Genomic DNA, 14,643 nt, shown 5'->3' with positions numbered 1-14,643 from the left:
TAGGAATCAGTAAGCAGTGAATGCCCACACATTCACCCATTTTCTCATTATATGTGGCACTGACACATCTCCATGGTATGTATTACCACAGGGCAGTTTAAGAAGCAAAGACCAAAGAAAATAATTTAGGACAAGTAGCTTTAGTCAAATTTCACCTCCATTTACATCACACAGAACTACTGGACTAATTGACTCCTCTTCTGGGTCACACATGAACACCAGCAGCCCTTTGCTCATTTGTTCTATGTATGCCCATACTTCTGTACTCCAAGTCCAGCCCTTGTCTGATCAGCCCTGCTTTTCAAAATTTGCAAATTCACTGCATTCAGTGGAGTGATTCCCTAAAACAGGACGAGAATCTGTCTATTAAACTGATTTCCTGCTGCTCTTGCATCCAAAATGAAATAATTTTCAATTATTACTCTCTTTCATTTTCCCCAGAAAGCCGGACTGAAAGTGTGAATTTCACTCTGTGTGAAATATTTCACTCTCACGTTCCCTCCAATACCAGATTATAGGATTTTATTATGCTCAGAAAGAACTTAAGGTACAAAAATTGCAGAGAAAATGAAGGAAAAAATACACCCCCCACACCACATCACTGTGAATTACAGAAAAACACTGCATACATTATAAACTGTTTTGCTTTAAATGGTTGATCATTGCTCTCTAAAAGCAATTTTATATAAGATTTGCTGGTCCTCAGGATTCATGCATCTTCATTCTCTTGCAAAACCAGTTGCAAAAGATGCTAATATCTTCATATGTGTTTAAGTGCAAAGAACTAAATGAGTTACACTTCTCTAGCAAAAGCATACAAGTCAGGCTGCTTTCAACCCCCCCCCAACTCCTCCCCCCAGCTTCCCCATATCCAGACGCACACTACACATTAATGCACAAACGGATCCTACAGCTGACACAATCCTAGAGTACAAACACACAGCACTTGCAACTTTTTCCCATCGTGAACCAGGATTTTCTCCGGTATTTCCAGATTTAGTTCCTATCTCTGAACGAAATAAACTGCAGAGCATGCAAACTACGTGCTAACTGCAGGCTAGCTGCATGCTAACATGAAGCAGCCATTAATGCTGCACTGTGGGATGATATTGAAAAGGTTCATACATTGCTGGCAAAACCACAGGTGTTAAACAATTTTCAATATCAGCCCAGCAGGTCAGAAGTTGTCACAATGCAACACCACAATGGTAATTTGCTGTAATTCTCTATAAAGATGTCACTGGATTGTCAGTGATGCAGCACTGGGTAGAACAGATGCTACCAAATGAGGGTTTGCAGCATTCAGACAACTAAAATATGCCCAAATCAGTAAGCAAAGCATATTTTTGTAGCTATCTAAATCCAACAACTTTGCTTAGGTATCAAAACCATGAAGTACCAAACATCTACAATTGCCATGAAATCACCTATTCATTTCCAAGCTAATCTATTTATTTTTTTTCCTGCAGTATTAGTTTTAGCATTAACGATTCAAGACTTGTGTCTGTCGTTTCTTAGCACTCTATGACAGCAGGCAATTTTAGATGTGTAAGAGAAAAGGGAAGGACACAATACTCTGCATAGCAAATGCTGCAAAAATGAAGTGAATCTCACACAGACAGATACTGAACTTACCAAATGGACCCTGAAACTCCCAGTATTTACCTAGAAACAAAATGCATTGCACACATTAGAATACTTTAGAACCATGTTTCTCAATATGTGCCAGTGAGCCCCAAAGGAAATACACTTAATCAGAGTTTTCCAGTTTGAACCTCTTCTTAAGTACAAATTTGCTCAGAGCACTGTGCTGACCATTTATCAACGTAGCCTCACCTCATTAGGAGTAATGGAGTCATTTTTAAGTATGATCAGGTTTTGTGCACTCTGCCCACTCTGTCCTGTCAGATGCCTCTCAGTCACCACTGCAGAGGGAACCGTTCCTGTTGGCCCACAAGTATTGTAAAACATAAAAGTGTCACTTCCCGATCCTGCAGTTAAGCAAGCCTTATAGCAGTAGGTCTTAGTGAGAGACCCATTGCCCCGCACTTCAATGAAATGGGGCTGCACTTTTAAACCATGAGGCAACCTCGCATCGATGTTGTTGTTGGCCTGCTTGTACAAGTCAGCAGGGCACCGTTCTCTGACCCCACAGAAACCTGTACAGCAGGAGTCCCCGTACAGACTGTATCTGTAGCACTTGATAACAGTAAGCCCAATGATTGTGAAAAGGAAAACGAAGGAGATGGAGCACAAAGCAATAATGAGATAAAGAGTGATTTCTGAATAATTGCTCGGACTTCTAACGTGCCTTCTTGTATCAGGGATGATTTTGGAAACTCTGTCCACCACGGCAACAGTGATGGCTACTGATGAAGACATCGGTGGCTCTCCGTTGTCTCTCACCTCCACCGTCAGGTTGAAAGTAGGTGTGCTCTCCTCCCTCAATTTCCGAGTAGTCCTAATCTCCCCAGTATGGAGCTCTATCCTGAACAAATCTGGGTCTGAGGTTTGCACTATGTAGTAGAACAACCAGGCATTTTGTCCTGAGTCCCCATCAATGGCTATAATTTTGGTTACCAAATATCCAGCATGAGCTGAGCGTGGGATCATCTCCAGGGCTGCTGAAGTGTTGGTTGAGGTAGGATACAGAATCTCTGGAGCATGGTCATTCACATCTACCACATAGATGTAGACAGTGACAGTGCTGCTCAGTGATGGGATCCCAGCATCCTGAGCCTGGACAACCACATGGAATTCCCTTAGTGTCTCATAGTCAAAGGATTTGACAGCATACATGTCACCGCTGTCGGATTTAATGGTGACAAAGGAGGCGGCAGGTAGCCCTTCAATCTCCCCATCCAACAGAGAATAGGATATGTAGGCATTTTCGGCAACATCCGGGTCAGTGGCTTTGATAGTGCAAAGCAAAACTCCAAGGGGGTTGTTCTCAGGGACGTAAACTGAGTACACAGGTTCCTCAAAGAGCGGAGGATTGTCATTGATGTCAGAGATGACCACATGGATCACCTTCTGGGAGGAGAGAGGGGGGCTTCCAGAGTCAGTAGCCGTAACTGTGATGTTGTAGGCTGCTGCTTTCTCACGGTCCAAGTTGCCTTGGGTGATCAAGGTGTAGGAATTCTTGAAAGAGTTGAGCATAAAGGGGAGGCCGGGAGGAATACGCAGGCTTACCTGCTTGTTCAGCCCAGAGTCCTGGTCTGTGACACTCATTAAGGCCACCACAGTTCCTGGCTTTGCATCCTCTGGCACTGGGCTGTACAGAGAGGTCAGGACCACCTCAGGAACATTATCGTTGGCATCCACAATATTGACCAGCACTTTGCAGTGCCCGGCCATAGAGACAGGGCCCTGATCAGTGGCTTGCACATAGATCTCATAAGAGGATGCTTCTTCATAATCCAAGGTGCCATTAACCCGTACCTCCCCTGAATGTGGATCCACACGGAAGAGCTGCCTCACCTTCTGTGGGGTATAGCTGCCAAAAGAATAGATCACATCCCCATTGGAGCCCTCGTCGGGGTCTGAAGCATTGAGTTTGACAACTAGTGTGCCAGGGGGCGAGTTCTCCAGCAGGTTCACGGTATATGTAGAGCGATCAAAGGCAGGTGGGTTGTCGTTGGTATCCACAACTCGCACAGAGATCTGAGCTGTGCCGGACCTGGGGGGATCCCCACCATCCACGGCAGTGAGCACTAGCTGCAGCAGGGCACTCTGCTCTCGATCCAGCGGCTGCTGCAGCACAAGCTCCAGGAGCTTACTGCCACTCTGGAAGCCTTTAAGGTCCAAGGCAAAGTGGTGGCTGGGGCTCAGCTGATAGCTCTGCACAGAGTTGGTGCCCACATCAGGGTCCTGAGCACTCTCGATGTGGAAGCGGGCTCCGGGCACGGCAGACTCACTGATCTCCAGCCGGTAATCCTGGCGGGGGAAGCGGGGCGCGTTGTCATTGATGTCCAGCACCTCCACCTCCACGTTGTGCACCTCGATGGGCTGCTCGATGACCAGCTCCAGGCTGAGGAAGCAGGTGGGGCTCAACTCACAGAGCACCTCTCGGTCCATACGCTCCCGCACCAGCAGCGCCCCGCGGCCCAGCTCCAGCTCCAGGTACTGCCGACCGCTGCCCGACGTGAGCCGCGCTCCCCGTTCCGCCAGCCGCCGCGGATCCACGCCCAGGTCGCTCGCCACGTTGCCCACGAAGGCGCCGTGCGGCAGCTCCTCCCGCACGGAGTAGCGGAGCGGCCCGCCCGCCGTCCTCCCGCTGCTCATCCCCAGCAGCAGTAGCAGCGGCAGGCCCAGCGCCACCGCCCCGCCGCGGCTCCGCCGAGACGCCGCCGCCGCCGCCATAGCCGGGGGTGGGAAGCCGCCGGAGCCGCCTCGCCCGGCCCTGGCCCGGCTTCACACCCCACCGCCCGGCCGCCTCACGCGAGCGGCGAGCAGCAGCCGCCGGCCGCCGCCGGCTGCCCGGCCCATGTTCGGAGGCTGACCGAAGCGGCGGCTCCGACCTCTCTCCCTCCGGCTGCTCCGGGGAGGAAGAAGAGGAGGAGAAGGCGGAGGAGGAGGAAGGAGGAGGGACCGGGACTCGCCGGATCCGCTTTCTCCTGCTCCAGCTGCCGCGCGGGCGGAGGCGGGGGAGGACGCTAAGCCGCGGCTGGCTCCGGTTCAGCACCGCGGCCGGGAACAGCGGTTCCACGGCGGGAGGGGCGGGTTCCGCTTCAGCACCGCGCCCGCGGACAGCGGCCCCTCCGCCGCACGCCTTTCCCAGCGCCGCGCTCCGCTCCGCTGCGCCGCGCCGGCCCGGGCCCCGGTCCCGGGGGGGAAGGCGTGCGAACGAGTCCCGCTCCCCCCCGCGGCCCCGGCCTCACCCACGTGTTGCCGCCCCTCGGAGCGCCGGGCTCGTCGCTGCCGGTAGCCGCCGCCGAGGAGGGAGGGGAGCGGTCCGGCCGTGCCCAGCCGCGCCGCCCCTCGCCTCCGCCCCGGTTTCGCTGCTGAAGCTTCGGGGGCGCGGGGCGGGCCTCGAGCCGCCTGCACTTCTGGACCTGCTGCTGCAGTGCTAAAATGCATCCGCCTGGGAGAGTTAAATCAGCGCAGGGCGCCGAAAAAAACCGGGCCTCCAGCCAAGCCTGGTGCCGTCTGTGTGCTGCTGCAGTGGGTTTGACGACCTCTTTCTCGAAGACCTGCCCCTCTGCTCCCTCGGAGATTCATCTTCGCTGCAGCACCGTCCATCTGCCCAGCCCCTGCGGGGCCCCTCGCCCTCCTTTCGCCCCTGCTGCATGCCCACCAGCTGTCCGGCTGGAGGAATTCTGCAGGTCACACCCACGAGTTCAGAGCATTTAAGGTGGGCTTCAGCTTCCCGTTAACACAAGAGAGGCTCAAGGTGATTGAATGTGACTGGAGAAAAGATGGAGAAGCGCAATACGAGCTGTTTTCCAGTTACTGTTGTATCTTCCTCTGCTCACGTGTTAGAGGACTGACAAAAAGTGGAGTGACAAAAAGGTGCTGCAGCTGCAGTAAGTTTTTACCCCAGTGCCACAAATCACAGTCTAAGCAATAAACTTAAGTACCCATTCATACAGCACATAAGTCACTACTGATGTATTTATGGAGACAAACCACTGAGCATAATCCTCCAGGGGTGCATGCTGTACCTATTACCCAGCGCAAAGTTCCTCTTGTTCCTCACCAGGTCTTTCGGAATGACGGCTGAAATCTTTTCTGGATGGGGCTGTTCTATGAAATGCAACAGCAGACCTCAATTTTCAGCTAAAGTCTTTCTCATTGACCTTTTGAGGGTCTGGGCACCCGCCCCAATGCAGGGTGATTTTTGAGAGCACCAGCTTACATTGTGAATCCCAAAGGTTTTTACTACAATGTACCTGATGAACAAATCCTGAAGAACAACTGCCCTAACTCTGACTCAGCACTGCTGAGATTACCAGTCTATCAGCTTTTAACTGTAGCCACTATTATCGGAGAGGAACTAGAGGAATTAGAAGAGACAATATCAAGAGTAGAATCACTCTACTTATGTTCAATACTCATGTGCTGATTTACTTTTCAAGGCCATTTCTCTACTCCAAATATTTGCCTTCATATTTAATATGCCCAGCACTCTAGGGTCTGCAGGTATCGTGGTGGGAGCACCCTACCTATCTTTTTAAGCAGGACAAATGTGGGTCTGTGCAGAGCAAGAAGGGCAGATGGAGAAACCAAGCACCTACAATATCAGGAGATCTGCCCCTTTCATCCAGTGGTCTAAACAGGAGCCAAATACTTCTAAGAAAAAAAAAGCTACCAATTTTTTTTTTTTTTTTTTTTTTTGTCTAGCTATCCACCTTCAACATCACAAAGTTCAAAGATTGAGAACAAAATGCCCTGATAGAACAAACTAACTAAATGATTAGAAGCCCAAATTTTCTTTTTTGGTGTTGTTTTTTGTTTGTTTGTTTCTTTGTTTTCCATTTTGAAATTTCTGAATCTGCAGTACATGTGGATTATGTGGCTGTGTGTCAAAACAGCTCACTGTCAGCATATGAAACAGAACAGACACACACTCAGTTTTCTAGACAGCTCAATATTGGCTCATCCAGTCAGAGCACCTCTTCCCCAAATCTCCCAGGCATACAGGTACAAAGTCCTTTAACAAACACGCATCACACCAACAGACAGGATAAAAGGCAACATCTTAGGCACTGATTTAAGGAATATAATGGTAGGGATTTTCTCAAAAATGAGCAATGCCCATGGTAAGCGGCAGTGGGAAGACAAAGCCCACCTCTGGGGGCAAGTTTTCCTTTCTCTTTGCTGCTAGGCCCCAGTGATTTACTTCTGATACATACTGAGGTTCCCCTCTAGTGCATTCCAGCTGGGTACCTCACCAAGTGACAGCTGGTGAATGCTTAAATATTACCCATCCCTACTCATGTGCTACCGGGGCTCATCTCATAGAACCGCAGGACGATTAAGGTTGGAAAAGACCTCTAAGATCATCCAGTCCAACTGTCTGCCAACCACTAACAGCACCCACTGAACCATGTCCTTCAGTACCACCCCTACCCTTTCCTTAAACACCTCCAGAGATCCCACCCCTTTGTGAGCAGCTAGCACTGTGCACACCTTAGGTTTTATAAAGTACTGCAGAACGTAAAACTGAACACAGATAACACATACATAACAAAACTAGAAATTTCCTTCAAATGTGTTTTGAAATCTCAACGTCAAGTTCCTACAAGATTTTTCTGCTAATTTCAGATGTTTAATTCCAGCGATTGTCTGGCCTCTGGAATTTTTGTAAGCCTTAAAGAATGAATAAAATCAGAACAGATTAATACTGTAGCTTGGCTGATACTCACTAGCACTGCACAAATGTAACAGTCTTTCTGAAAATATTTGCTTTACAGCATTCAGGCTGACCATACAGTTTTTAAATGATACACTGAAACCTCTATTCTGATTCAGTGTGCCCTGAGTTATTCTGAATCTACATAAAATTCATCAATGGCCACAACAATTTTAGGTATTCCCACTGGCTTTGGTGGGAATGCTGAGTCGGTCCTGCAGATGTTGGGTTTTAATTCAGGAAAACACTCCCATAGAGAAAACACCTCAGGGTTTGTTCTGTAGTAATATTGATTTGTACAGCAAACGACAATAAGGGAAACTCAGACACAAAATTTCAGTTTCAGTTGGACTCGGACTTCGAAACCTGCAGTTTTGCTTTCCAGAAACTTCTTGAAATTTCATAAAACTCCAAATTCTGGAATACCTTAAAAATCACTACATAAGAGTGTTCCCAGGACTTCAGAACAGTTCACGGAAGAGAGAGCATCAGAGTCTGTCCCTGCAGCAAAAAACAGCTGATAGAACACTCTGGGCCAAATACCCATTTGCTGACAATCCTGACAGCTCCTGAAGTGACGGATACAACCTGCATGCAGTATCTGCACACTCACGCCTGTTGGGCTTCACTGACACAAAAATTGCACCACTACGTTTTGCTTGGTTAAATTAAATTCTATCAGTTCTCTGATGCGAGTACAAACATATGGAAGCAGAGAAATACACACTGGTTTTACCAAGATGCTCAGAAATCAATTAAGTTATATGATAGTAACTGTAAGTTATATCATAAAGCAGTAATACACTGATATGCATCTGTAGCAATACAACTGTTTCGATGTAGAAAGTCACCACAATTCCTATGCAAGCCTCTCTTGAAATCTTACTATATATAGGTATGCCAGAATTAGTAGCAGCATAACACAATGCCACAGAAATATTTCTGCAGATATTTCTCCTGGGAGCGATACAATTAAAAACAAATACAGTTCTGCACTTACTGAGGGCCTTAAAAGTTCACCTGTTTCATATCACACCTGTACCAGAAACAACTTCATACAGCAACATAACTAAAATCACCTAAATTTGCTCGAGCTGCAACACATCTGTTCTCTTTAATTCACTGAATTAAAATTCACTTCCTTCCTCTGCTATTTCTGAGTCTCTCACAAAGCAAAAGGAAAGAGATGTCAGGAAATAGGAACATGTGACCATGCGCCATGTTAACTGAAGAACTGTAAGGAATTTTGACACCTGAAGAGACATTTTGCTTCTTTGCAAATGACTTCACCTTCAGTAAAGCAAATCCCTAAAACATGACATCCAATGACTCAGTGCTGTGACGCAGCTCCTTTCTGAACTTGTGGGAAGATGCAGATCTGAGGACCAGGCTCTAGATTTTCGCACTCCATTTTTTCAGCACGTACTCTTTAGCAACAAGAGATTAATTAAGTAACTACACAATGCTCTTGGCATACACAACTCCTGCCTTCAGATAAGGCAGTGTGCAAAACGTATAGAGACAAGTCTAGATGATCCACACAGTTCGGCCATTAACAAAAAGGTGAGTTATGTCATTCTGTAAAAACCCCAGATTTTCTCTTCATGTGCCCACTTGCATGCAGTGCTTATGGTTTGTCTGCTTTGCTTAGAATTAAATCAAGAGGACAGACACAGCCATCAGTCACAAGGCCAATGACATCAACCACAGGGGAAAACAATGCTCACAAACAGAAAGGGAATGAGTCCTACAGACAGTGTTTTCCAGAAAGGTGCTTTCTTCTAGCCCACGAGTACTCTGAACGCCTATGGAAAGATCTTGTTAATCTGAAGGGATACACACTAATACTTCAGTCCAACCCCCTGTTTCAATTTGTTCCCTTGGGATTCTAGAACTCTTCTGCATCCCACTTACTTCAGTTGTGTCCCCCACCCTCACATACATCCTCTCTGAAAAGGACAGTGTAGAGGGCCTTACGTTGTTTCTGGAGAATCCTTATGTTTCAAGTACTATCTGGTCAGGAAAATGGCACATAGGATGATTAGGCAATGTAAAAGCAGGAGTGAAAAGGGTTTGATGAGCTTCCATCACTCTCCATTCAGCTGCTTGAGCTCAGAGATCCCAAAATATGAGCAAGTGGGTTCTGCAATTAGAACAGAGCCACCAATCAACCCTTCAAACAAAGCCCCGCAGTTGAACCACATCCAGTCTTCATTCTCAGTGTTGGATTTTCTGAGGACATGGGATTCTCCCTCTTCTGAAATACACTGCAAAGTGCCTCCCTGAGGCAATGTAAACTTCTTGTTTCTACATCCAACTTCTTTGCTCCTTCGTTCCAGTCATATTCTGCACTTGAATTCTTTGCTGACTGCTAAGTGACTGTTCTACATGCAGCTTGCCTCCCCTTTGTTTGGAATAGGTACTGTGCCAAATTGCTCAGCTCAATTTACTCTGCTCTTTCATATCCTCCCATAAATTCATTTTTTACCATTGGTATGAATAACTGGTGAGATTTTTTTATTTTTTTTTTGTATCACAGACATCTGAAGCCAGCCTATTTAAAACATTGCTGTTATGGGAACCAAGGCTGCTAAACAGCCAAAAAAAAAAAAAATCCTGCTTGTAATTAGGTCACAATTTCTTTCCAGTAGCATACTTGATAGTATTCCAGAAAACTGCATGTAAAGGAAAAGTGGCAGTGAGTTGGGGTATAGAAAAGAAGGATTTATGTTGTAAACCTGAATTTAGACAAGCCACAGACAAAATACATATAACAAGTATACAAACAAAATGCATTTCTCTGCTTCTCAAGGTCTTCAGTTAATTATTTCTGACTTGTAGTCTAAAATGTAAGGATGGCTCTTTCTCTGACTCATCCAGTTTGTCACCTGCAATATTTCTTCTCATAACTACAAATCCTTCCAATAACTTATTGACAATAACTGTCACATACTGTGCCATTCTAAATGAAAGAACATTAACAACTTGGATGTGGGCAGAATAATTTCCACCACTGTAAAGTTGGTTTGTGCTTTCCTTTACCTATATTATGTTTCTTTCCAATCTCTGCCTCCATCTTTGTCAGTCTTCCATACATACTATGATTTTTCATCTCAAGCCACCTGGTTGTAAGACATCCTCTACTCCACAAACAAATTTCTTCCAGATTATTATCATTATTAACATTTCTAAATATTTAAAGAGTGGGACTCAAGTGTTTTAAATCCTTTTTTTTTTATACATGACCATTGAGTTCAAGTCTCTACTGTTGCCTCCTTCACTCTGCTAACTCATCCAAGATGGACTGGCAGTTCTAAAGCTCTCAGTCTTGTCTTCATGTCTACAGACCAATACTTAAACCCATCCTTCTCTTCTGTGTTTTCCTATCAATCTATTCTCCTTCTTGAATATTTGTTCCACACGTTTTGTTTTCTTTTTCATATTATTAGTGTCAGTAGTAATCTTGTCGCTTTCCAGAAAATATTCTCCTCTCTTTATGTTGATTTCCCTTCTTTTTTCTTCCTCAGCTTCCTAAGACTTTTAAGTTTGTCCTTCTGGATATATGAGAAACTGACAGTGTTCCAAAACAATACTGATAAGGGATGCTGATGTCTCCTTTTCCCCCTTCATTTTTGTCTACACACTTCAGATAAAGTGAGAAGCCAAGCACCAAACAGCAGCACTGACCCAATGGAAATTGAGAACTAGGTGTAAAAATAGAAAGTGAGAATCAAAAATACAGGGAAGGAGTAATATGAGGAACAGTCCGTCACCTTATTCACTGCTGAAAAAGACTGACAGCACTTTCTTCACAGCCTGCCATTGCTTCTCATTTATTAGCAAAAGAGTTCAAGTTTGCATTATAGAAGACTATATGAGTAGCTAAATGCTGTGTGTTCACTCCTTTAAAGACACAGAGTGAGATATATCTATTAAATTAATTTCTGCTCCCTGCTTAAGTGTCTCTCAGTAGTTGATCATCTAAAATCTGAAATGTCCTCATTTGGATCTGAAAAGGAGCTGGCAATCAGGTAGGCTGGTTTTCACGCTGTTTTAATGATGACCTAAGTTTGTCTTTGAGCATGTCAGAAGTATTGACTGCCAATGCCCTAACTATAAACTGTACATCTTGTGCTAGATCAGATTTTGCTTTTTCAAATGTCAATTCCATCTCCTTCAATTGCACTTTCAGTTCTTGGCCTACTAATGACTTTTCCAGATTTGTTGCATTTCCTAATAGCATCTCCATAAATTCCATTACTCTGCAAAAATATATCAAATTAGAAATGATAAATTCAAGAGATAAAAGTGTATCCTAAGCTTTGCTTCTGATGTTCTATTTATTGAGCCTCGTATCTGGGTAATCATACTGAATTCAAAGCAGCACACACACAAACACCAAAATGAAGACCTCCCTCCCTTAGCAGAGCTACTCTGCTAACTACTGAGTAGCAAGATCACTACTTGCATCTGACAGTTGACTCGTGCTTTTGATATTGAAAGGTATTTCACTGCAACCATCTTCTATTTGCCTCCTTAAATGATCATAAATATTTCTTTGGGTTACCTAAAGTATAACATACCTTCTCCTGGTTGAATAAGAAAAACAGAAATAAACAAATTATATATGCATATATACACAAACACTAGTTGAAGCACACATTAACTTGTTCCACTAGGCTGCAAATACCAAATGTATTTTCTTAGCTAAACAGACCTAAGCGCCACTTCAGTCCCAACCTGACAACTTAAACGTGGCTTAAATGGTTTGTGCTCATTCCCTGTACAGGAATGCATTCCAATATGCATTCAACATGCCATCTGCAGCCACTCCAAACAGACCAAGACTTGAGAAGTAACGTGCGCAGTGTGAAAATGGATCATCCAATGGTTACAATTAAGCATTTTTCATATTGCTCAAATTTCTTGGAGCAGCTGAGAGTGACACACCTGTCCTTTCTCCCTCTCTGGCACACCTCCAAAGCTGCATGGAGCTTAGCACCAAGCTCTAAGCGTCTGCTCCAAACTTCTATGAGGTTCTTACACAGCAGCAAGCTACAACTTCCTCCTGAAGCTAAGCATGTAAAGCAGCACGGAAACAATGAAGGACATATTCTCTCCATTTCAAATCAGACTCCATATCCTACCATGCTGAGCGCTACAGAGCTGCCCCAAATGTCAGCAATTTAATTAGTAGATTAAATTAAAATGAATAGAAGAAATTATACTTCAGCAGAATCTAAAAGAGTCGGAATGACCTTCTTTTTCAGGGCTGCATTTTAGGATTATCCACGTAATAGCTGTTCTCTTGATGTCAAAACAGGCCAGTATCAAACCTACCATTTTACCATAAAGCTGTCAATCAAGAAACTCTCTAAGACTCAAGCTGGATGTTACAAAGTAGGCATTCTTCAGTATCAGCTTTGGCTGTGCGGATTGCCTACCCCAGAGACCTTCTCTGAGGTACAAACATATTCCACACAGAGACTCATGGAACCTTCCTCATCTATACAAAGTCTCAGGAATCTCCCTTATCTATTCAATACAAAGTCTCACAGAACATCTCTTATCTATTCTACAACAGAGATGCAGATCCTTCCCATTAGCTAAACAAACAACAAGGTTATCCATTAAGGGTCCTATCAAGCTGCAACTTGTATCAACCAGGAAAATAAATCATTAGTGTTATGCCTTCTAAAGCATAAAAGTGGGGCAAGTCAACACCTCTAGCCCTGGATATAGCACTCAAACACAGTCCCCACACTTTCTGCAGCCAGAGCCTCAGCCACCACTGCAGTATTGCCTCCAAGCAGCAGCAGGTAGAACCAGCTAGGTATCAGTCACTTCTTTGCTGCAGAATGGGTGAACAACCAAAAGAAAACCAAGGCATTGCTCAGGGCTTCTAGAGCTCCCTACAACAAACATGGCCTGTATACAAGCAGTATTTAGCATATTTGCTAGGACATAAGAGCCACATGTGGCGTGGATGTTTCAGTTCTGCATGTCTGGTTCCAGCCTTTCACAGCTTCCTCAGCGTTAGCCATTTTTAGGGTAATTCTCCCTATGGTGAGAAGGAAGTAACTTCACCCTGTGATAAAATGATGGGGGAAAGCCTCCATCACAGAAGTCTACACAACTTTTAGCACCAATGGGGAAGACTTTGCCCACCAACACAGTTAAGTAACCAATAACCCTTCATCCCATCAGCCTTGTGGCTGAGCTGCAGGTCTTGGCTTGCAGTTCTGATAGACACGCTATGGTCTTCAGTACATTGACAGAAAATATAAAGCCCTTAGCTATTTTACACAGCAGCTGAGAGCCATAAAAGAAGCAGGAGGACATTACAGCACCAGCCCCATAAAACATACTGACTCTGTGAGGAGTTTTATGAGATCAGTAATCCAACGGCTGCTGTTCCACAGCTTTCTGTATTTCATGTCTGCCCAGGAATGGCTGAGCAGGGAAAGTAGGGCAGGAAAATATTTCATTTTTGTTTGCTAAATTCTCAGAAGGCATTTCTGAGCTTAGAAGATTTTATTTCAAATCCTATTAGGGAAAAAAAACAAACAACAGCAACAAAAAAACCCCAGCACATTTGCCTAAACTTTGTTGTACTTGAGCTATTTTTAATGTATAACCACATCCACAATGAGCACAATGTTTTTACTGCAGATTCTGCTGATATTATCTCACCTCAGGACAAGACCCATTGATTTTCTTATTCAGCAGAACAAGGAACAGCTTCTGACCCTGGCTTACACCCTTGGCCAATGACTTTGTTCTACATTTTTGTTTCTCTTTGGTGTCCTGAAGCTCTCTGAGATCTCATGTCTTCCTTCTCCCTGAATAGCCATGCAGAAGTCGGTTCTTTTTTTCCTTTTCACTTGTATTCTATGTTCCAACCATTTTGTACCCTCTACTCCACCTTTACAACCTCCATCATATTTTCCCTTAGTGAGGTTATCCAAACAGAACATCAATTCGATTCTAACTGGGCACTTACAAGCAGTATCTGATAACATGCCAAAGATCATCTGCCAATAATCTTGTACATAAGCCCAGCAACAATTATGCTTTATCATTTCTTACAAAGACTGTCTTGATAGTTTGAGTTCATTACCTGTAACTAATCTGAGTTTTTCCTTTCTGTAATCCTTCTGATTTTACCTGTCCCCATTTATTATATTTTATGCTGGATAGAGAAATTTGACTGAAAGAAATGACTAAGATTAGTATGACTGAGGTATAAATACAAGTGTGTGCACAAGTGAAAGCACTCAAAAAAAAAA

At 44.6% G+C, this 14,643-nt stretch overlaps 1 protein-coding gene across 11 annotated transcripts in view; it reads right to left on the bottom strand.

The window, feature by feature from the left end:
* Window positions 1-14,643, bottom strand: part of LOC125700310 (protocadherin alpha-C2-like) — a 168,839-nt gene that overhangs the window by 39,365 nt on the left and 114,831 nt on the right. For 2 of the 11 annotated variants that reach the window (XM_048960820.1, XM_048960822.1), the window contains exons 1-2: window positions 1,837-4,377; window positions 1,636-1,665 (exon numbers count right to left, since the gene is read on the bottom strand). The exons of 8 other annotated variants lie outside the window; for them this stretch is intronic. In XM_048960820.1, coding sequence (XP_048816777.1) covers window positions 1,636-1,665; window positions 1,837-4,362 — 2,556 coding nt within the window. In that variant the 5' untranslated portion in view covers window positions 4,363-4,377. Of the gene's footprint in view, window positions 1-1,635; window positions 1,666-1,836; window positions 4,378-14,643 lie in introns of those variants that run through there. One more of the 11 variants, XM_048960821.1, reaches the window with a different exon arrangement.

Source organism: Lagopus muta, chromosome 14, assembly GCF_023343835.1.
Source record: "Lagopus muta isolate bLagMut1 chromosome 14, bLagMut1 primary, whole genome shotgun sequence".
NCBI classification, from domain to species: domain Eukaryota; kingdom Metazoa; phylum Chordata; class Aves; order Galliformes; family Phasianidae; genus Lagopus; species Lagopus muta.
This window is presented reverse-complemented; position numbering and strand designations above follow the sequence as displayed.